The following is a 23,562-nucleotide window of genomic DNA, read 5'->3' on the forward strand; positions in this document are numbered from 1 at the left end:
TTTGTTCCCTTCATCCCTTGTTATTACTTATTAGATTAGATAGTGGAGTAGTATATTTTGAATGGTTTCTATTCTGAATAATATGGAAGAAGTTAATGCCCAATATATATAGTATTCGAATAAAGTGATTTTATTCAATTGAATTCTAAATTACTTTTTTTTGTGCTCAATTTAATCCTCGATTTTGATGGTTTTACACAATTTAGTCTTTTGTTAAAAATTATGTTAGTTGACGGTTAGAAATAGGGTTATAATGGTAATTTTTTTATCCTTATCGGGATGATTCCTTCTTCATCTCTGCAAAAATAGAGACCTTCATCCCCAAATCAACTTCAACCCTAAAGTTATTACATGCCATTTGAGCACAAGGTGCTCAACAAGCAGAATTGTATTTATTTATAAAATTTTTTAAAAACATTGAACAATGGTTTTATAGAAAAAAAAAAAAAAAAAAAAAGGAAAGAAAAGAAAAAACTGATTTCTACACTATGGCCTCCCATCATAACCTTTGCCAACTACGCTAAAATTGATGGGAGGCGATAGTGTAGAAATCAGTTTTTTTTTTTTTTTTTTTTTTTTTTTTTTTTTTTTTTTTTTTTTAATGCACATGTGTATACATACGCAAAAAGGGGCTATCGTGGGGTCAACCTCCGTGATTAAGCTAGTGCATTACTGATCACAGTTACTGTATGCATAATAAATAATAATATAATATATACGGAGTATCTGAGTATGTCGTTTTCATGAACTAATAATAATCCGAACTTAGCACATGATATAATATAACATAAAAGAAGAGTTAAAGATTCTCACGTTACTTCAGTCCCATACTCCCATTGCTGGATTCACACGGGGCCATTTTTCAAGTCTTTTAAAGCTTGTTTGATTGGAGAGAATTTAGAATATCACTCTTACATAAGTTTAACATAAACAAAACTTTTATGAAATTAGAATCTCATATCGCCTTTTATATTTTCAATTTCATTTTTTTTGGAAAGAAGAAAAAATATTATTGAGACTCTTTCTCTTTTCTAACATAAAATTGAAGTTTTATTTGTCTGTGTTGCTCACCTCGCCCTTTCATCACATATCTTATGCTTCTCGGGTGTCTCAACACATAATGTGATTTCGTGTACTCATGATATTCGTATTACTGGTTAATTTTTTGACTTAAGAAATTAACAAAACATTCTTTATCGCAAAACTTTAAGCGTGTGTTCTAACAGTTATTGCAACAGAATACAACTAAGTGCGAAAATCAAAACATGCAGAAAGTAAATGACACAAGGTATTGTTTATATTTACCCAGTTCGATACAAGTATATACATACGTCTAGGGGGCCACCATCAGTGCGTCCAATTCACTATTTCAACAGCAATTCTTGCAGAAGGTAGGAGAAAATTAATCCCACCCAATGTGTGCACACACGGTAGTAACCCAATATGTCGAAGTTATAGTAGATTACCGAGGGCGGAGATCTATGCAATTAGTACATAGTCCAAGAAGTCCCTTATTGGCCTTTCAAAAAAAAAAAAAAAAAAAAAGTCCCTATGGAGAGCCACATTGATGTTGTCTGTCTCGCTGACTGACTGTTGTTGTTTAACCGTACATATGTATGTGTTTCGGTAATATACTAATATATCAACAAATACGGCTTCTATAAGCCCTTGCAATACTTCAACTAGATGTCTATATTTTATAATGTATTGGTAGAAGAGTCAAATAGACCAATGTATTAATATTGATTGTTCATCTAGCACTATGAATTAAAATATGGTCCATCTAGCCCATTATACTCTCAATTATTTTTCTTCTAGCATTTTTAACAAGTTTTTAACAAGTAACCCATCTAATTTGCTTACATGGAAAAATAAAATAAAAACAAAATGCAGACATGTTATTTTTATCATCTAACTTACTGTTTTTGTTACTTTTTTCGACAGAAAAATTCAATTTTTTTTTTTTTTTTTTACGTATTTTCAGATTATGTTGATTTCTTCTACGATTTTTTTTTTTTTAAACAGCGAATATGTTTTTCTCGTTGGCTGTGAAATAAGTATATTACTGCTTTTGTGATTTTTGAACCCATTTATTGGCATTGACATTGGTTTTTATTTTGGTTTTGGATGATGCGTTTATGAGGCTCTTCGGTACACGCCAGAGATTGAGGAGCTTGGAAAAAAGTTGGTTAATAGACTAAGGGATAACAATGATCTGTATATTACTCTTCATTTGAGCTATAATAACTAACGCGCCTTTTGATTTAATATTTGAGGTGTAACTTAATTAACCGGCTTCCTCCTTTGAGTGTAAATACAAAAAGAACATGCTTGCATTTACTGGCTGCAGCTATAATATGACTGAAGTAACAGCTAAGGAACTTCGTGTTATGAGGTATAATGTGTAGCAGTGGAAAGAGAAAGAGATAGACAACGAAGAAAGGAGACTACCATTTGTCCCCGAGGGAAGCAGCCATGTTTTTGAAGGCGATGGGGTACCCCTCCACGACCAAAATATACATTTTGCAGGGCAAATTTATGGTAACAACAGCATGGATGCATTTCGCTTAGAATACCCCTACATATTTTCACACTCAACACTCGCAACAGAGGAGGAGTTAGAATCTTTCAAGCCGTATAAAAAATCAACATAATCCGAAAATACGTAAAAAAAAAAAAAAAATCTACATAAAAAAGTAACAAAAACAACAAGTTAGATGAAAAAAATAACATGTCAGCATTTTATTTTTATTTTATTTTTTTATGTAAGCAAATTAGATGGGTTACTTGTTAGAAACTTGCTAAAAATGCTAGATGAAAAATAATTGAAACTATAATGACGATAGACCATATTTTAATTCATGGTGCTAAATAAACAATCAATGTTAATACATGGGTCTATTTGACCCTTCTGCCTAATGTATTCCTCAATGTCAACCTTCTTGAAGATGTGTTTATGAAATAACTCCAAGGATTTATTGAAAAGTTAATAATTCTTGTTATGTCAGCAAGCTGGAGACATCGTTGTATAGGTTAAAGCAGGCACTTCGGACATGGTACAACAAATAACAACTTGATGGTTATCTTCTAGTTATTGCTTTTCTATATTCTAAACAAATACTTCTAAGAATTTGTATCCTTATTATATTGTACTCCGTAGTATACTATATATTTTAGTCTTTTATAGAATCTTATATTTGATTTATATATAGTGCACATAGTGAATTCATGGAGTACATTTATTATTCATTCTGATCTCTAGCAGACATACATTCTCATCTGGACAGTACAAGTTATGAGAGAATATTATGAAAATATAAAGTGATTTTTGACTTCTCCCAAAGAAATGGTATGAAGCATTATTTTTATATATTATATGATATGATATACTAGGAAATCCAAGGGTTGCTGTGCTCATCATTCTACGAAGGCATATGACGTCAGAGTTGATATATATTATCCTGTGCCAGAAATAAAGTTTTTCAAGCGTTGTTGCACCATAATGGTATCCATTCCAAGTCGAGGTAAAAATGCCTATCCAATAAAAACATAACATAATCAACAACAACTATTAAAGCTAAAATGAACCATGCAAGTATATATGCAAAGAAACATGCACGAGTTATGAGTAATAAGAACAACAATATGTGTTAGGAGTAAGCAAAAAACTTGGATCAGCAGACCTGCTAGCAACTAGCAAGGTCTAATAATCATTTATGTAGTGTACCAATTAATTGTTATACCATGGATCAGGATCTACCTTACATTATATATAAATCCTGATCTTAAAATTATGGTTAAGCTATATGCCTTTCTCAATGACCTTGTCGGCTATTGACATGAAGTGGTTCTCACTACTGGAAATTATGAAATTTCCGACCACCAGAAAGTGATCTTAAATCAATTCGAAAGCCTTGTTCCGACCACTTTTGGTATCCGGAAAAATCTTTGTTGCTATTTCCGACACTTTTTGCTTTCGACTTATTTAATATCACTTTCAGGTGGTCGGAAATTTCATAATTTCCAATGGTCGGAAATTCCATAATTTCCAACAGTGTCTCCCAAATGAGAGTTTATGGATTCGAGCCCTAGTGGGACCGGTATTCACTCTTTGTGTTTCAGTAGGTTGAGAAAGTAGTTATGAACAAAACAATGAATCAGGGTCTACATAGTATTGTGGACCCTAGTCCAAAAATAACCTTTAAATTCTGTACTTAATTACTTATAATTAATACATTCTATACATGCAGTCAACCGGTATACTGCAGGTATAGAATGTGCAGAATGTGTTAATAACAAACAAGTAATTTTTGGATCAGGGTTTACAATACCATATGATATGAACCCTAGTCCATGATATAAGGTAACAATTGTTGTCCATCTGCACATAATATGTTAACTACAAACACATAAATGATACATATAACTTCAATCCATGGTATAATTTGGCTCTTTGTACTGTACCTTGCAAAGAATTGTATGGTAGATCTTGAGATCCACAGTGGAGATGCTTGCACTCACAACTTCAGCACCTTCTTCTTCAAGAATCCGAATGAATTTATGCATCTTCAGCTTCTTGTTCTCCGATCCCCACACTATATTTATCTCCAATAATGTTTCATCACCTGTGTCACTTTCTTTCACGGCTATTTCAACTGGTACTTGTAGACTTTCCATTCTTGCTTTCAGCTCATTAATGTTTTTCTCTAGTTTTTTTATGTAGTCAGTGGCTTGATCCAACAAGTCCAACGAGGGCGATTTTTCCTGTAGTACCTCAACAACAAATCATTCATAAATAATCTGAAACCCTAATAAAAGGTCATCAATTATTTCAACAAAAATCATAATAAGAAATGCTTTTAGATACTCTTAAACTATACCAGACAGTTTTCAGCAGAGACGACGAGAGAGGCGAGCTGACCATAAAGACCTTTCAGTTTCTGCCGCCGTTGTTTCTCAGCCAAATGCCGGCCAGCTTTTGGTCTCCGGAAGCTATGGTTGGTCTCCATGTTTTGGGCTAACAACCTAATTAAGCGTGTTTTTTAATAATAATAATAATAATAATAGCTCTAATACCTCCCCATATGTATATATATAGGCTTAAAATGGCTATCGTAACTGTACAAAACCAAGAAAACAGCACAATTATGCGTCCAAAATGGTTTTTTCAACGACACTTCAATTCTGGTCCGTGATTCCCTCGCGGTAGCTTGATTCACACCTGGCCCGTCTCTCCCTTTTAAAATTAGAGCAACCACATCATGGTTTTTGCTCAAATTTTGAGAAGAAAAACCAAAATATGTTTTTCCCACTAGTGTGAGAAGTGTTTATTTTGGAATTTTTTTCTCCTGCAATTTAAGTATTTTTGTGGGCCCCTACGGATAGCTTTGATATGAAAATAACGCCTGTAATGCATGGATTTTTGTGAGAAGCGTTTTTTGGAATTATTTTCTCCTGCAATGCATGGACTAGCTGTCGCATGTAAACACCTGTATTAGCATTCTCCAATTCGATCGCATCGATTAAGTTTTTTCTTCTAGTTGTTTTCTTTCTTAAGGTGCTTTGTTAAAAAATTTAAGTGCGTACTTTTTCTTCTTAAAGTGCGTTGTTTTATTGCTTATGAGTGGCCAGCTCTGACGGCGTTGTCTTCTTAAAATCAATTTTGTCAACCTTTACCTCAACATCAATCAGTTCGGAAACATACACCACAACTCATAGGCTATCGATATCCATGAGAACAAAATTGGGGTTAACATCATAGGTAGCACTACTATGAGCGCTAGTAGTAGATCCTGTGTTTATAACAACGCCTTTTTTTTTTTTTTTTCATTGATTTGAGCTGTTGATCTAGATTTGATCAACGACTCAAATCTAACTCATCTTTCACTTGAGAGATCCTTTACACCAAAACCAGCATATATATATATATATATATATATATATATATATATATATATATATATATATATATATATATATATATATATATATATATATATATATATATACCCATAATAGTACAATATTTGTAAAGTAATGTACAATTGTATCACTATAGAAATACATACAAAAAATAGTAATATCATATGACCTAAATCATTCCAATAATGCAAAAGCATAATTGAAATATTGAGTATTGTTCTAAATAATCAAAAGAAGATTAATTAAACAAAAAAAATGAAAAAAAAAATTAACCTAAATTTGTTTTTTAAAAAAATGCAAGAAAATGCTTTTCAAGGTTCCGAATTTATAATGTTTGATGCTCAACTTTGAATAATATGTATTTAGTCGAGCTAATTGTTTGATCAAAGTTTATGTCAAATTTTATATTGTATTTTACTATATTTTTAATAAGTTTTAACATATTCGTAATATATGTTTAACAATTATGCCAACTCTGGTTGACATGTGGTTCGAACCTAAGACCTTTCTTATAAAAATTAATGAGCAAGTTGAGAATAATAAATAGTTAACGGAATATTTCGTTAATAAAGTTTATACTAACGGAATGCAAGGTTATTTAAGAAAAAAATAATATAATAAAGGGTAAATAAGAAAAATCATTTTAAAAAAATACTAAAATCAAAATAATACGTAGTATTAAATAATATGAATCATTCATTTAAATAAGCAACTACACCAACATATTTCTGTTCTTGTATGTTAAGGGCCTAACTTTATTGATTCTTATTAAATTTGTAGATATCTGTTCCTTAACATATTTTGTATCTCCAGTTAACAGATTATGTACCTATAAATAAATTAAAGGAGTTGTTTGGTTAGGAACTTTTGCACTCTACTTTGAATTTTGATATCCAATTATCCATAGTCCACACAATAATTTGCCGTTTATTAGGCAACTTTGTTTATCCTACTATAGGATTCAAATCCTTTAATAATTGCAAAATCCATTACCATTTTACTCCGATCCTCTACTTTTGAACAATAGAATAAAAAATAAGGGTGAATATAAAGATAGGAAAATAAAGAATTCAAAAAATATCTTCCAATTAAAAATCTATGAAAATATTTTTTTTTTATCAAATTAGGTCTTTTTCTTTGATTAGAACGAATATTCTCTCTTGATTTTATTTTCGTTGAATACTCAAATTAAACATGAAAAAATCTAAAAAAAAAAAAAACTTACAAAAGTCATTTTTCGAATTTTAAAACAAACCCTAAATTTACCTAATATGTAAATTGTAATCGATATATAATTTATTAACTAAATATGTACTCCTATAATATATTAATTACGGAGTATAATATAACATAATTTATTAACTGAAAATACACAATAAATTAACTTAAAGTACACGTTTCTTTACTAGAGTCATCAGTGACGACAGTGATCAGATTAATTATGACGACAACAAGAAGAAGAATAATAAAGAGTTAATCATTTCAACGTCACTTCAATGCTGTCCCGTGATTCCCTTTCTATATATATATATATATATATATATATATATATATATATATATAATTTAACATAAACTTTGGTAAAATAATTAGTCCGACTAAATACATAGCATTCAAAGTTAAGCATCAAAGATTATATATCAAGAACTTTAGGTTAATTCTTTTATTTAATAAGGAGGATGATACCCAATTACATTGAATGCCTCCACTAGGGCTCGAACATATCACCTTCCACACAAGAGAGCAACATGGTACCATTGAACTACAAGATCCTTAGTTAATTAATCTTCTTTTGATTGAACAAAACTTAATATTTCAATTATGACTTTGCATTATTGGAATGATTTAGGTCATTATGGTATTAATATTTTTTGTATGTATTTTTATAATGGTACAAATGTACATTACTTTACGAATATTATATTATTTTTTTTATCGAACAAAATTGTTCTTACATCATTGTCAGACCTGCGCGATTTAACAACAAAGTTCTTGATCATAAATACGATTATTCATGGACTCTAAAACGGTACGACCATTTTTCAAAGAATTGACAATATTGACATCCCACTCGCTCCAATTGAATAAGTTTATACATCAGAATATTATCAATGCATGAAAACTTCTAAAGAAATTTGTAAGTTAATTTAATTTTTACTATATCATTATAACAATATCTATTGTGACCATATATATTGAATTATTTATTATCAATTGACAGAAATTGTAGCAATTGTCATTGACAAACTCTCGAACAATTTGTTTCAACAACGAATGGAAATTTAAAAAAAAATCAATAATTTCATTATTGTTGATGAAAAGTATATACGCCATCTTATTATTTTTATTAAATTAAATAAATTAGTAGCTACAACAAAAAATAATACATATGCATTTAATTAATTTAGAATTAGATGTCTATAATGCCTTTATTTTAAAAAAATTATTCATTATAAAAAAATTTAAAACAGATATAATTTCATTAGTTATATTATCTTTATAATTTTCTACAATTCAAAGATTCCTTACCTTCAAATTTATTAATTTATTATATTAACTACATTGTCCATTGTCTTCTTTTTACATCAACTTGTAATTAAATATCAAAGTTATAATATAAAATATGTTCTATATATTTATTTAGCAAGGAGTTTATACAAATATAATAAATATTAATATTTTGTTCAATACTTTCACATGATAACCTACGATACACATCTCACAACACATGAAACATGTAGGGAAAAAACTACCACTACCAAATATCAATAAATTTTTGTAAGATAAAGAGTTCATAGTACAACTAAGATCACAGGCATATACACAGCAAGACAAATCTAAAGATTCATATACTATAATCTCATTGCACGATGTATCCCTCTATGCTACCACCAGTAACCCAATTGCACATGACACACTACCAATTTAAAAAAAAAAAAAACAAAAACAAAAAAGAGGACATGTACTGAAGATGAAAATAATGATAATGCCACTCAAAAGAGAATTAGAGAAATTTAAATAAAAAATAGTATTTATTTAGACGAAATGTTTTTAGACTAAGTATTTAGACTAGCGTCATTACAAAGTTGCAAACATTTATTTTAGTGACAATTATAATCAATCTCTCATATATTATCTTGCATTTATATACTTGAAATTACCTATTTAAATAAACAAATTCAACATTTATTTACCTATGTTTGAACATCTTTTATATAATATTGCATTGATATACTTTGAAATAATTATTTAAAAATAATTATTGGGCATTATCCCATTCGCAAAGCGTGTAACAAAACTAGTATTGTAAATATATGGTAATACAATTCATTTTCGTACTACAATTGTACATTAAACTATGGTAATACAATTCCTAATACAATATATTCTTTCCTACTTTCCTATTCCTAATACAATTCTAGATTAAAATTACTACTACTACTACTACTACTACTACTACTAATAATAATAATAATAATAATAATAATAATAATAATAATAATAATAATAATAATAATAACTATTAATAAAAGTAAAATACTCATCTTGAACTTTCCGGCTCAAATTATGTGAATATTAATTAATTGATAAAAAAATGAATAAAACTTAATTGATAACAAAATTTTATATGAAAATTAATTAATATCTAATGAATTGTTACCACATATTAAAGTCAACTAGTTTTTTACGCGCATTGCGCGATTGGGATAATGCCCAATGCTTTTTTTTTAAATAAGTACTTTAAAGTATATTAAGGCAGGATTATATTGAAATTGTTCATGCATAGATAATTGAAGGTTGAATTTGCGTATTTAAATAGGTAATTCTTCTCCCAAAGCCCAAAGGTTGAGTCCCCAACCCCAAGGGCCTCTCACACTCCGACCCACAGAGCATTGTGGGAAGTTGTAAATCACGGTGACTCAATGGTTCACCAGACAGGGCCAAATGCTGATACGCACAAGGAATCTGCCCACTTTGGACATAATTCCCGCACTGCCGCCGCCGAGGTTCAAACCTTGGTCCCTTCTCCCAAATACTACCCACTAAACCATTGAGCTAAGCCCGTGCGGGTTAAATAGGTAATTCTAAGTTTACAAATGCAAGATAATATAGTCAAGATTGATTATAATTGTCAATAAAATAATTGTATAGGTATGATTGAAACCAAATACGGGACATAAGGGAGAACAAATAAAAATTAGGGCATAAAATATTAAATATATACTAATATTGTTTGAGGAGATTCCGACATTAGGATTTGTGGTTAAGTTCTATTAAGACTTTAATATTAGAATTAGATTAATGGTGTAGTTATAATTCTATATTAGACTTTAATATTATAATTAGACTAACGGTGAATTAATGGAAAAGTTAAATGAATAATCATATAATTAAGGATAATAATAATAATAATAATAATAATAATAATAATAATAATAATAATAATAATAATAATAATAATAATAATAATAATAATAATAATAATAATAATAACAATCTATACTATTAATAAAAGTAAAATACTCATCTTGAACTTTCCGGCTCAAACTAATGTGAATATTAATTAATTGAATAAAAAATTAATAAAAATTAATTGATAATAAAATTTTATATGAAAATTAATTAATATCTAATGAATTGTTACCACATATTAAAGTCAATATATACTTAAAAATGGAAAATGGTTACCAAATTCTTAACGAATAGCGGATTGTGTTAGCGGGTTTGACCAGCGGATTGCATTAGCGGTTTGTAAAAAGATGTTTTGTAAAATTAACATTTTACTATTAGCGGTTAAATGTAAAAAGACATATAAGGACATTCATAATAATAATAATATTATTATTACTATTATTATCATTATTATTATTATGCAATAATAAAATAAAATTTATGATAATACTAATAACAATAACAATAACAATGACAATAATAAAAAATGAATAAGAATAATAATAATAATAATAATAATAATAATAATAATAATAATAATAATAATAATAATAATAATAATAATAATAATAATAATAATAATAATAATAACAATACAAAGCAAAATAATATATATAAACAAAAAACAAAAAACAAAACGTAACTAATGTGGAATCAACATTGATCTCACATCGTTACTGAATGAAGAGGAGCTCAAAAAGATCTCCTCTATATAAGAGGAGCATTGCTCCCTTAATGATTTACGAAACGATTTGCTTACACATCAGTAATCGGCAAGCATTGATAGGCAAAAAGGCCCTTTCATTTAAGGATCCTTTAATGGCTTCAGTAATAAGTTTATTTTTTTTTTATTTTTTTTTATTTTTTTTAAATATAATTCAATGGCATTTTGGGAAAAGGCTATTCTTTTTCAAAAATGCCAAATTGAAATGCTGCATAATGTAGCATTTCAGTTTTCAGCAGTTTGGAACAAATCGTTGCTCCAAAATGCTGAAGAACCAAATGACTTTTTTGACATTTTGTCTCCGGTCAAAATGTTTGATAAAATTACCTTTTTACTATTAGCGGTTAAATGTAAAAAGACATATAAGGACATTTATAATAATAATAATAATAATAATAATAATAATAATAATAATAATAATAATAATAATAATAATAATAATAATAATAATAATAATAATAATAATAATAATAATAATAATAATAATAATATAAAATCTAAACTATATATAAAAACAAAATCTTCCATTAACTTCCCGCCCAAAAGATTCCTATACTATTAAGGTTTGCGTAATCTATATCTATACTATATATAAAAACAAAAGCATCCATTTTAATTTTCCGGCCAAAATACTATATATAAAAAATAAGTCTATTTTTTGGAAGCTTCTAGCTCTATTACAATATAGTATCTGTAAGATACAATAACACCTCCACTGAGGCTTGAACTCACAACCTTTCAAATGGAAGTCCAATTCAGGTACCATTAGACCACATAATCTTGGTGGCCAAAAAATTCTATACTATTAAGATTTGCGTAATATTTAAAATAGTGTAATACTTTCTTTTTTTTTGAAAGCTACTGGTTCTATTACATTGTAGTATCTGTCCATATACTTTCTCAACCTACTGAAACATAAAGAACCAATAACACCTCCCCATAGAAGTCCAACCCAAATACCATTAGACCACATAGTCCTTGTAATACAATTTCTAATAGAATATATTGTTTTCACACTTTCCTATTCGTATATTAAAATTCCAATTCTAATAGTATAAAATAGTGTAATACAATTCCTAATAGAATATATTGTTTCCTACTTTTCTATTCGTACTATAATTCTACATTAAAATTCTTATTCGTAATACAATACAATAATATTAAAATTCATATTTCTATTCAACAATATTATATTATTCTTTTTTTTTCCATTTAAAAAATCATGTTAATTCTCTGTTATAATAAAAAATCCTTAAAAACATGCATGCTTAATTCCCCCGGCCTGTATCTTCCGATAATCACATAGAAGAAACCTAATTACATACAACACTGATAAACCCAGTTAAAATCAAACTCAATCTCTCAACTCCGTGTTGTACTCAAACACTCATAAATCATCTATAAATATAGCCCAAAACTCAACACCCAATCACCAAGACTGAAACAGAAAATTGAGGAACAACAATTTAGAGCTTGACTTTTCTTTCAGCATCGAATGCGTATATCTACATGTTAGCTATTAACTGAGAAATTATTTGTTCGAATTTGAGCAATGATAACATCATAAAACATAATCGACCCAACTCAATTCTTCAATTACAATATAATATTCGATGTTATAATTTATACAAATTTATATCGATCCAAATATTCTTAAAATATTATAACAAACCCATTCCGTGTAACGCATGGGTGAAAATACTAGTTAAACATTTTTTTTTGACAAACTTTTTCCCATCCAACTAAACATTAAAAATTAAATTTAAAAAGTATAACAAAATTGTCAAAATATTATATATAGGAAATAACCTAAGTACGAAGAGCTAAATTAACCAATTATTAGTAACAATGACATGTAAAATGCACCCTAATGAGTACTATTTTATTTAATTAATAATTAAATTGATGTTTTAACTCAATGTGAAGTCTATTAATTTACAAGTATCCAATAAATATTAATATTAATAATATTATTATGGAAACTGATATATGTACTCCCATGGATTATAACTTTCGTCATGTGTACACATTTTATTAGGTAAATAAAAGTGAATGTTGTATTACTATTTTTTTTTTAATTTTTTTTTTGGGGGTAAAAATACGAGATGGTCCAGGTCTTTCTCTGTCTGTTTAACGGTTTAAGTTCACCCGACTAATCCCCATTCCCTTTGGTAGGCACGCATAAATTATGTTGTGGAAACGTGTTCACCATGCGCATGGTGAACACAGAGGTATGTCCATAATTTCTATACTATAGATTCATAATTTTTTTTTTTGAAAACGTAGATTCATAATTTTTTATTTCATTTGTTGTTACAGATATTATGAATCTATAGTACAAAAATTATGAATCTACAGTATAGAAATTATGAATCTACAGTATAGAAATTATGAATCTACAGTACAGAAATTATGAATCTACAGTACAAAAATTATGAATCTACAGTATAGAAATTATGAATCTACTGTATAGATGTTATGAATCTACAGTATAGAAATTATGAATCTACAACTTAGAAATTATGGATCTATCCCGTTAACAACAAATGAAAAAACAAAATTATGAATCTACGTTTTCAAAAATAAAAAATAAAAATTATGAATCTACAGTATAGAAATTATGGATCTACCTATGTGTTCATCATGCTCATGGTGAACACATTTCCACTGCATAACTATTGGTGGGCACGGAGGCTGGCTCTAAGGGAATCGTCACTTGTGGAATCGAACCTGAGTTATCCCAAAAATTCTCCCAAAAAAAAAAACGTTTATTTACCACATGAGTTACCCTATTAGGTTAATACTACTTTATTATTATTATTATTATTATTATTAGGGATAAAGTATAAATAATTCACTGAACTATTTGGGAAACAACAATTAAGCCATCGAACTCAAATAACCTCACAAATAAGCCATTGAACCCGGAAAAAAGAACAAATAAGCCATTGAACTCAGAAAAAGAGCAAAACATTTTTAACATGTTAATTAACTCTAGGTTTTTGTTGGCTGGATTGCCAAATGTTTATTTTACTTATGTTTCTTTTATTATAATCCACATACATAGTAATATATTTTAAAGTAATTATAATCAAAATAGTGTTGTCTTGTCGATATTTGATTGAATTGATTTATTTATTTATTATTATTTTTCATTGGATCTTCTGTTTAAAAAAATAATAATAACTAAATAAATCTAGACAAGACAAAACTATTTTGATTATAATTACTTTATAATATATTACTATGTAGTATGTAGGTGGATTATAATAATAAAAAAAATGCGTAAATAAAATAAACATTTGGCAATCTAGTCAGTAAAAACCTAGAGTTAACCTGTTAAAAATATTAATTGCTCTTTTTTTTTTCCTGATTCAATGTATTATTTGGAGGTTATTTGAGTTCTGTGACTTAATTGTTATTTCCCAAATAGTTCAGTAGCTTATTTGTACTTTATCTCTTATTACTAGTTTTTTTACGCGCATTGCGCGATTGGGATAATGCCCAATGTTTTTTTTAATAAGTACTTTAAAGTATATCAATGCAGGATTATATTAGAATTGTTCATGCATAAATAATTGAATGTTGAATTTGCGTATTTAAATAGGTAATTCTAAGTTTACAAATGCAAGATAATATAGTCAATATTGATTATAATTGTCAATAAAATAATTGTATAGGTATGGTTGAAACCAAATACGGGACATAAGGGAGAGCAAATAAAAATTAGGGCATAAAATTTTAAATATATACTAATATTGAAGAGCTAATTGTTGATTGTCAAACAAGGACATTGCGAGATAGTTTTCCACTTCAATTTGTTGTGTAATTTGAATACTCTTTTTGTAAATAAATCCCCCAAGTAGTTAATATGATTGGCTTAATTATATTTTTTTTATTTTTTATTATTTTTAAAACAATTATTATTATTATTATTATTATTATTATTATTATTATTATTATTATTATTATTATTATTATTATTATTATTATTATTATTATTATTATTATTATTATTATTATTATATGTATACCTTAGGTCATTTTACATGTTAATCTAAAAAACTATTTTTTTTCATATATCTTTTTACCAACCGTTGATATAATTCACTGGTCAAATCAACTAATATAATCCGCTAACGCTAACCGCTAACTACTGATTGTCAAACAAGGACATTATGAGATAGTTCTCACTTCAATTTGTTGTGTGATTTGAATACTCTCTTTGTCAACAAATTCCTCAAGTAGTTAATATGATTGGCTTTATTAATTATATTTTTCTTATTTTTTTCATGGTATTAATAAAATACTTGGTAAATAAATATATAACATTATTTTGTATTATAACTTTGATATTTAATTAAAAAAATAGTGCACAAAAAAGATAATAGGCAATGTAGTGAATATAATCAATTGATGAATTTGAATGTAAAGAATTTTTACATTGGAGAAAAATAAAGATAATATAATATAATAAAATTATTTCTCTTAATTAATTTTTGATAATGAATAATTTTTTTTTATAAAGACATTGTAGGGATAATGTAGCGAATATAATCAATTGATGAATTTGAATGTAAAGAATTTTTATATTGAAGAAATATAAAGACAATATAACTAATGAAATTATTTCTCTTATTTAATTTATTGATAATGAATAATTTTTTTGAATAAAAACATTGTAGATACATAATTCTAAATTAAAGATCGAAATGCATATGTATTATTTTTTTGTTGTAACTACTAAATTATTATTTAATTTAATAAAAGTAAAATAGAGTACTAAATATGCCAACTTTGATTGGGATGGGGTTCGAACTTCGAACTTAAGACCTTTCTTATTGAAATCAATGAATATAAGTTAACGGTGAACTAATAGAAATTATCGGAAAAGATATTATTTAACGGGAAACTTAACGGATAATCATATTCATTAAGGATAAATTAGTAAATCTTAAGAAAAAATTAAAATCTGATCAATCTGAGCCATTCATTTGATTAAAAAACTTGACCGCCATTTTTTCTACCCATTATAGGCCTAACTCTCTTGGGCTCTTATTAGTATTACTAGTTTTTTACGCGCATTGCGCGATTGGGATAATGCCCAATGTTTTTTTTTTTTTTAAATAAGTACTTTAAAGTATATTAAGGCAAGATTATATTGAAATTGTTCATGCATAGATAATTGAAGGTTGAATTTGCGTATTTAAATATGTAATTCTTCTCCCGAAGGTTGAGTCCCCAACCCCAAGGGCCCCCCACACTCCGATCCGACAGAGCATTGTGGGAAGTTGTAAATCACGGTGACTCAATCGTTCAGCAGATAGGACCAAATGCCGGTGCGAACAAGGAATCTGCCCAATTTGGACATAATTCCCGCACTGCCGCCGCCGAGGTTCAAACCTTGGTCTCTTCTCCCAAATACTGCCCACTAGACCATTGAGCTAAGCCCGTGCGGGTTAAATAGGTAATTCTAAGTTTACAAATGCAAGATAATATAGTCAAGATTGATTATAATTGTCAATAAAATAATTGTATAGGTATGGTTGAAACCAAATACGGGACATAAGGGAGAACAAATAACAATTAGGGTATAAAATATTAAATATATACTAATATTGTTTGAGGAGATTTCGACATTAGGATTTGTGGTTAAGTTCTATTAAGATTTTAATATTAAAATTAGATTAATGGTGTAGTTATAATTCTATATTAGACTTTAATATTAGAATTAGACTAACGGTGAATTAACGGTATTTAACGAAAAAGTTAAATTGATAATCATATAATTAAGGATAAATTAGAAAAACTTAAAAAAAAAAAAATTAAAACCTGAACAATCTGTATTCATTTGATTTAATAATTTGGCGGCCATTTTTTCTAACCAATGTTAATAATTAAATAAATTCGTTGGTCAAATCCGCTAATATAATCCGCTAACTGCTGATTGTCAAACAAAGACATTGCAAGGTAGTTCTCACTTCAATTTGTTGTGTGATTCGAATACTCTCTTTGTCACAAAATCTTTCAAGTAATTAATATGGTTGGCTTTATTAATTATATTTTTTTTAATTTTTTCATGGTATTAATAAAATACTTGGTAAATAAATATATAGCATTATTTTGTATTATAACTTTGATATTTAATTAGAAAAATAGTGCACAAAAAAGATAATAGACAATGCAGTGAATATAATCAATTGATGAATTTGAATGTAAAAATTTTCACATTTGAAAAAAATAAAGACAATATAACTAATGAAAATATTTCTCTTAATTAATTTATTGATAATGAATAATTTTTTTTCACTGAATTAAGACATTGTAAGGACAATGTAGCGAATATAATCAATTAATAAATTTGAATATAAAGAATTTTTATATTGTAGAAAGATAAAGACAATATAACTAATACAATTATTTCTCTTATTTAATTTATTGATAATGAATAATTTTTTTTTGAATAAAGACATTGTGGACACATAATTCTAAATTAAAGAAATGCATATCTATAATTTTTTGTTGTAGCTACTAAATTATTATTTATATAATTTAATAAGAGTAAAATAGAGTACTAATTATGCCAACTTTGATTGGGATGAGATTCGAACCTAAGACCTTTTTTTTTTATTGAAATCAATGAGTAAGTTAACGGTGAACTAACGGCAATTCTTAAAATTTTAACGGAATTAGTAACGTTGTGTGGGTATTTTAGGAAATTTTAGTGTAAAATTTAAATCTTATCAATCTTTTAATCAATCTAAGCCATTCATTTGATTAAAATCTATGACCGCCATTTTTTCTACCCATTATAGGTCTAACTCTCTTGGGCTCTTATTAGTATAGTAGATTATTAGTTTTTTACGCGCATTGCGCGATTGGGATAATGCCCAATATATTTTTTTTAAAATAAGTACTTTAAAGTATATAAATGTAAGACTATATTGGAATTGTTCATGCATAGATAATTGAATGTTGAATTTGCGTATTTAAATAGGTAATTCTAAGTTTACAAATGCAAGATAATATAGTCAATATTGATTATAATTGTCAATAAAATAATTTTATAGGTATGGTTGAAACCAAATACGGGACATAAGGGAGAGCAAATAAAAATTGGGGCATAAAATTTTAAATATATACTAATATTGAAGAGCTAATTGTTGATTGTCAAACAAGGACATTGCGAGATAGTTTTCCACTTCAATTTGTTGTGTAATTTGAATACTCTTTTTGTAAATAAATCCCCCAAGCAGTTAATATGATTGGCTTAATTATATTTTTTTATTTTTTTAAAACAATTATTATTATTATTATTATTATTATTATTATTATTATTATTATTATTATTATTATTATTATTATTATTATTAAATATATGTATACCTTTAGGTCATTTTACATGTTAATCTAAACAGCTAATTTTTTCAAATATATTTTTACCAACCGTTGATATAATTCGCTGGTCAAATTCGATAATATAATCTGCTAACTGCTGATTGTCAAACAAAGACATTGCGAGGTAGTTCTCACTTTTTGTTTTGTGATTTGAATACTCTCTTTGTCAATAAATCCCTCAAGTAGTTAATATGATTGGCTTTATTAATTATATTTTTTTTTAATTTTTTCATGGTATTAATAAAATACTTGGTAAATAAATATATTGCATTATTTTGTATTATAACTTTGATATATAATTAAAAAATAGTGCACAAAAAAGATAATAGACAATGTAGTGAATATAATCAATTGATGAATTTGAATGCAAAGAATTTTTACATTGGAGAAATATAAAGACAATATAACTAATAAAATTATTTCTCTTAATTAATTTATTGATAATGAATAATTTTTTTTAATAAAGACATTGTAGGGATAATGTAGTGAATATAATCAATTGATGAAATTGAATGTACAGAATTTTTATATTGGAGAAAAATAAAGACAATATAACTAATGAAATTATTTCTCTTATTTAATTTATTGATAATGAATAATTTTTTTTTGAATAAAGACTTTGTAGACACATAAATCTAAATTAAAGAAATGCATATGTATTATTTTTTGTTGTAGCTATTAAATTATTATTTAATTTAATAAGAGTAAAATAGAGTACTAATTATGTCAACTTTGATTGGGATGAGGTTCGAACCTAAGACCTTTCTTATTGAAATCAATGAGTAAGTTAACGGTGAACTAACAGAAATTAACGGAAAAGATAATATTTAACGGAAAAGTTAACGGAAAATCATATTCATTAAGGATAAATTAGGAAATCTTAAGGAAAAATTAAAATCTGATCAATCTGAGCCATTCATTTGATTAAAAAATTTGACCGCCATTTTTTCTACCCATTATAGGCCTAACTCTCTTAGGCTCTCATTAGTATAGTAGATAGATAGATAGTAGATTAGTATAGTAGATAACTCTCTTGGGCTCTTATTAGTATAGTAGATTATGTTTGGGGATGAGCATTCAACGACAAATTAATAAGGAAAACAAAACATTTTTAATGTGAAATTGAAATATTAAAATTTTGAAATTGATGGGCTTTTATTTATTTATTTATTTTTTGAAAACAATTGACGGGCCATATATATAAAACCAATAGTACTGGTATGTGCTTGAAAATATTACGACATGAATAGGAAATATCTCTTCTGTCCCTGTCTCTATCGTTTTACGAGTGGAGATAGGGGCAAATTATGCTGTGGATCTGTATGCACCATGCATGGTGCATACAGATCCACACGACGTCGTTTTAGCCTAATGACGCGGGGTTTTATAAAAAAAAAAAAAAAATTCCGTTAACGGCGTTTACTTCCAAATTCCTTTTGAGTTTGTTTCCAAGTTTCAAACTCGATCGTTGGCAGTTGTTCGCTGTGGTATTGGCATTCGATATCACCGGAATCGCGATCGCAATCTCAATCGCATTCGCAAATCGCAATCGCAAATCGAAATTGGGAATTACAAAGTGATTGATAGATGGAGGATGGAACAGAGCAGACGAATTCCGCAGTTGATGATTGGCATTCGATTCAAGGTGATCTTGTTATTGTTCTTGCAATCGTTCCTTTTGGTTTTTTGTATGATTATGTGATTAGCAGTGATGTTTGTGTCTAGAATCTGCAAATAGTTGTGCAAAATCACGTAAGTAATTTCCATAATTGTGTAACAACAATTTCAGAATTTGAAAACAATAATTCCATAATTTCATAACTATATTTCCAGAATTGCATGTCTATATATTCAGAATTAGGGGTACTCTGTTTTGGCAGTTTGTTGCGACTGTGTATCCAGAATTGTATAACTATATTTCCATAATCATATAACTATATATACAGAATCTGTAGACACTCTGTTTTTTCTGTTTGATGAACTGTTTGAATTAATGTTCACCATGTCTATATAATGTAGTTAGTGAAGGCATTGTGGATGGTTCAGTAGATGTTGATGGATCTTCATCAATTACAGGTTTATTCATAGTGGTTTACCTTTTAATTAGCAAATTATGGTTAGGAATTATGTGTTAATGGAAATGGTTATTATTGTGTTATATTTGCAGTTGATCAAGATTTGGTTGGTTTGGTAGTAAGTAATGCTGATGAGGCTTTTGAGGTGTATAACAGTTATGCATATACACTTGGTTTTAGTGTGAGGAAGGGTCATCAACGATACAAGGGATCTTCGAACACAATTCAAATGAAGAAATTTTGTTGTTCTAAGGCTGGTTACAAGGCTAACAGTGGGGTTAAGGCTTATTCCAAAATTGACACAAGGACAGGGTGTGGAGCGTTTGTTCAATTTGACGTGGGTGATGATGGGTTGTGGACAGTTACGAAACACGAGAAAGTGCACAATCACGAGTTATGTGTGTTCAACAAGAGTCATCTACTTCGTTCACATAGGAGTGTCGGAGATAATCAGCTCTTATATTTACAAGGTTTGAAGGACAGTGGTGTTGCATTGGCAGATGGTATTAGGTTCCTAAAACACCAATCGGGGGGGTCCCCTTTAGTTGGTTTCACCAGTAGAGATGCTTATAATTCAATGGCTGCAGATACTGTCAAGCGATTGGATGGAACGGATTCTAACTCTTTAATTGAAATTTTTAGGAGGAGGCAGTCTACCGAGACTGATTTTTTCTTTGATTTTGAACTTGACTTGGATGCAAGGTTGTGCAGTTTTTTTTGGAGGGATGGTCAAATGAGACGAGATTACGAGGTGTTTGGGGACTTGTTAGTGCATGATACGACATATCGCACAAACAAATACGATATGATTTGTGCCCCTTTCGTAGGGATGAATCACCATTGCATGAATGTAATGTTTGGATGCGGGTTTTTGATGAACGAGAGGATAGAATCGTTTGTGTGGTTGTTTAAAGTGTTTTCAAGATCAATGGGTGGCAAGTCTCCACAGACTATTATGACAGATCAATGTGCAGCTATGGCTGCTGCTATATCTAAAGTGTTTCCAACATCACGTCATCGTCTTTGCATATGGCATATCGGTGAGAATTCAAAGAAGCATATCAAGACGTTAAGGAGCAATAAGGATTTCTTGGATATGTTTAATACGTGTTGAAATACACAGAGACCGAAGCTGAATTTCAATTCTATTGGACAAGGTATGTTAGTAATTAATCGTTTTTATTGCATTACATTTGTAATCATGGATGTATAGTGCATCAATTATGGATATATAGTATTTCGATTATGGATATATAGCAGTGGTGGTGTCTGGAAATGTAGTATATGGATTATGGATATATAGTATTCCGATTATGGATATATAGTATACCGATTATGGATATATAGCAGTTGAACTTACTGGTGGTGTCTGGAAATGTAGTAGTATGGATTATGGATATATAGTCTATCAATTATGGACATATAGTATTCCAATTATGTATATAGAGCAATAGAAATTCTGAGTATGTGTTAGATGTGGTGATGCTGCTTGTTAATATTCTGCTTCATAATCATTTGGGATTTTGTCTTACCATTTTCAGGTTGGTGACTGACTATAAATGTCACAAGAATACTTGGTTAGAAAAGCTATATGACTGTAGGGAGAAGTGGTGTCCAGCATTTAACAAGGACTATTTTTCTGGGGGCATTCTATCATCACAAAGGAGTGAAACTACAAATCATTCGATTTCTAGAAGGTTGTCCAAGACAGCAGGTCTTTGTGATTTCTATTCATCGTTTGTAAGCGTAATTTCTGAATGGAGAAGTAAAGAGAACGGTGAAGACTTTCGGTGTGCTCAAGGGGTACCCGCTATGATGATGGAGCATGTGAAACTTCTTTCACATGCTAGAGAGGTATACACGATTGAGATATATTTTCTGTTTGAGGAACAATTCATGAAAGGCAGTGCGTGTCATCAAGAGATGGTGTTGAATGATGGCCGTCAACAGAAGTATCACGTGTGGCGGCCAGATATAGATATTATAAGGCATGAGGTTAGTTTTAACGCAGCCAACTTGGACATTTCTTGTAGTTGCAAGTTGATGTCTGAGTTGGGAATTCTATGTTGTCATTGTATACGCATTCTTCACGTACATTGTGTTTCTAGTATTCCCGACAAATATATACTTAAAAGATGGACTAAAAAGGTTATTGATGGTAGGAATGTCAACATTGATTCTATGGTTTATAATGTTGGTGTTCCTCCATCAATTTGGGTGTTCGATATTAGTAGAAAATTTCAAAGATTAGTTGTGTCTAGTCAAGATAGCAGCGTAGCGAGGAAACTGTGTGACGAGGCTGTTGATGATGTAAAGAAAAAGGTTGAAGCCGAGGTTGGGCATGTGCATATTGAAGAGTGTGGTGTTTCATCTTCAAGTGGTGGTGTTCAAAATCCTTCAAGTCGGAGATTGAAAGGTGAGCGTAACAAAAGGAGGAGTGGTGTTATTGAAAAGAAGTACAGTCTTGCAAGGGGGAGAAGGAGTGCTGCAAATAAAGCTGCATTGAGTACAAAGGGTGCTGTTCAGTCTTTGGTGTTGGAAAACATATCCAAGCTTGCTGGGGATGGATACCTTGTACATCCAAGTTCTTCAAGTTCAGATTTTGTTCAGTTTAGTAAGGGTTTAGATGACAATGTAGGTGTAGATTGAGAAATACAAGTTGTTATCATTGATTTTATGCAATTATACAGTTTTAGTTTTGTAATTCTGGATATGTAGTTTTGCAATTTTGGAACTGTAGTTATGAAATTATGGAATTATAGTTATACAATTATGGAATTGTAGTCATGCAATTATGAAAGGTATGCAATTATGAAATTATAGTCATTCAATTATGAAAATATAGTTATGCATTTATGCATGTGTAGTCCCCATTGTGATGGAATTTGTAGTTATGAAATTGTGGTGTTTAGTTATGCAAGTATGGATGTATAGTTTTGCAATTATGGTATTATTGTTACGCAATTATGGAACTATAGTTATGCAATTGTG

The 23,562-nt window shown here is 28.8% G+C and overlaps 1 protein-coding gene across 1 annotated transcript; it reads left to right on the plus strand.

Moving 5' to 3' along the window:
• Positions 1–20,083: 20,083 nt before the first annotated feature.
• Positions 20,084–23,220, plus strand: LOC109176426 (protein FAR1-RELATED SEQUENCE 7-like). The gene is made up of 5 exons (XM_019325856.1): positions 20,084–20,177; positions 20,516–20,572; positions 20,664–21,611; positions 21,695–21,728; positions 22,113–23,220. Exons 1-5 carry the CDS (start codon positions 20,084–20,086, stop codon positions 23,218–23,220), a joined length of 2,241 nt encoding a protein of 746 aa, XP_019181401.1.
• The last annotated feature ends 342 nt before the right edge of the window (positions 23,221–23,562 follow it).

The sequence above is a fragment of the Ipomoea nil genome, unplaced genomic scaffold (genome assembly GCF_001879475.1).
Source record: "Ipomoea nil cultivar Tokyo-kokei standard unplaced genomic scaffold, Asagao_1.1 scaffold0706, whole genome shotgun sequence".
NCBI classification, from domain to species: Eukaryota; Viridiplantae; Streptophyta; class Magnoliopsida; order Solanales; family Convolvulaceae; genus Ipomoea; species Ipomoea nil.

Coding starts and splice junctions, on each gene's coding strand:
- LOC109176426 (XM_019325856.1), top strand. CDS start 20,084: ATGGAGGATGGAACAGAGCAGACGAATTCCGCAGTTGATGATTGGCAT. Junction 21,612..21,694: donor TCTTTGCATATGGCATATCG/GTGAGAATTCAA, acceptor TGAAATACACAG/AGACCGAAGCTGAATTTCAA. Junction 21,729..22,112: donor TTTCAATTCTATTGGACAAG/GTATGTTAGTAA, acceptor TACCATTTTCAG/GTTGGTGACTGACTATAAAT.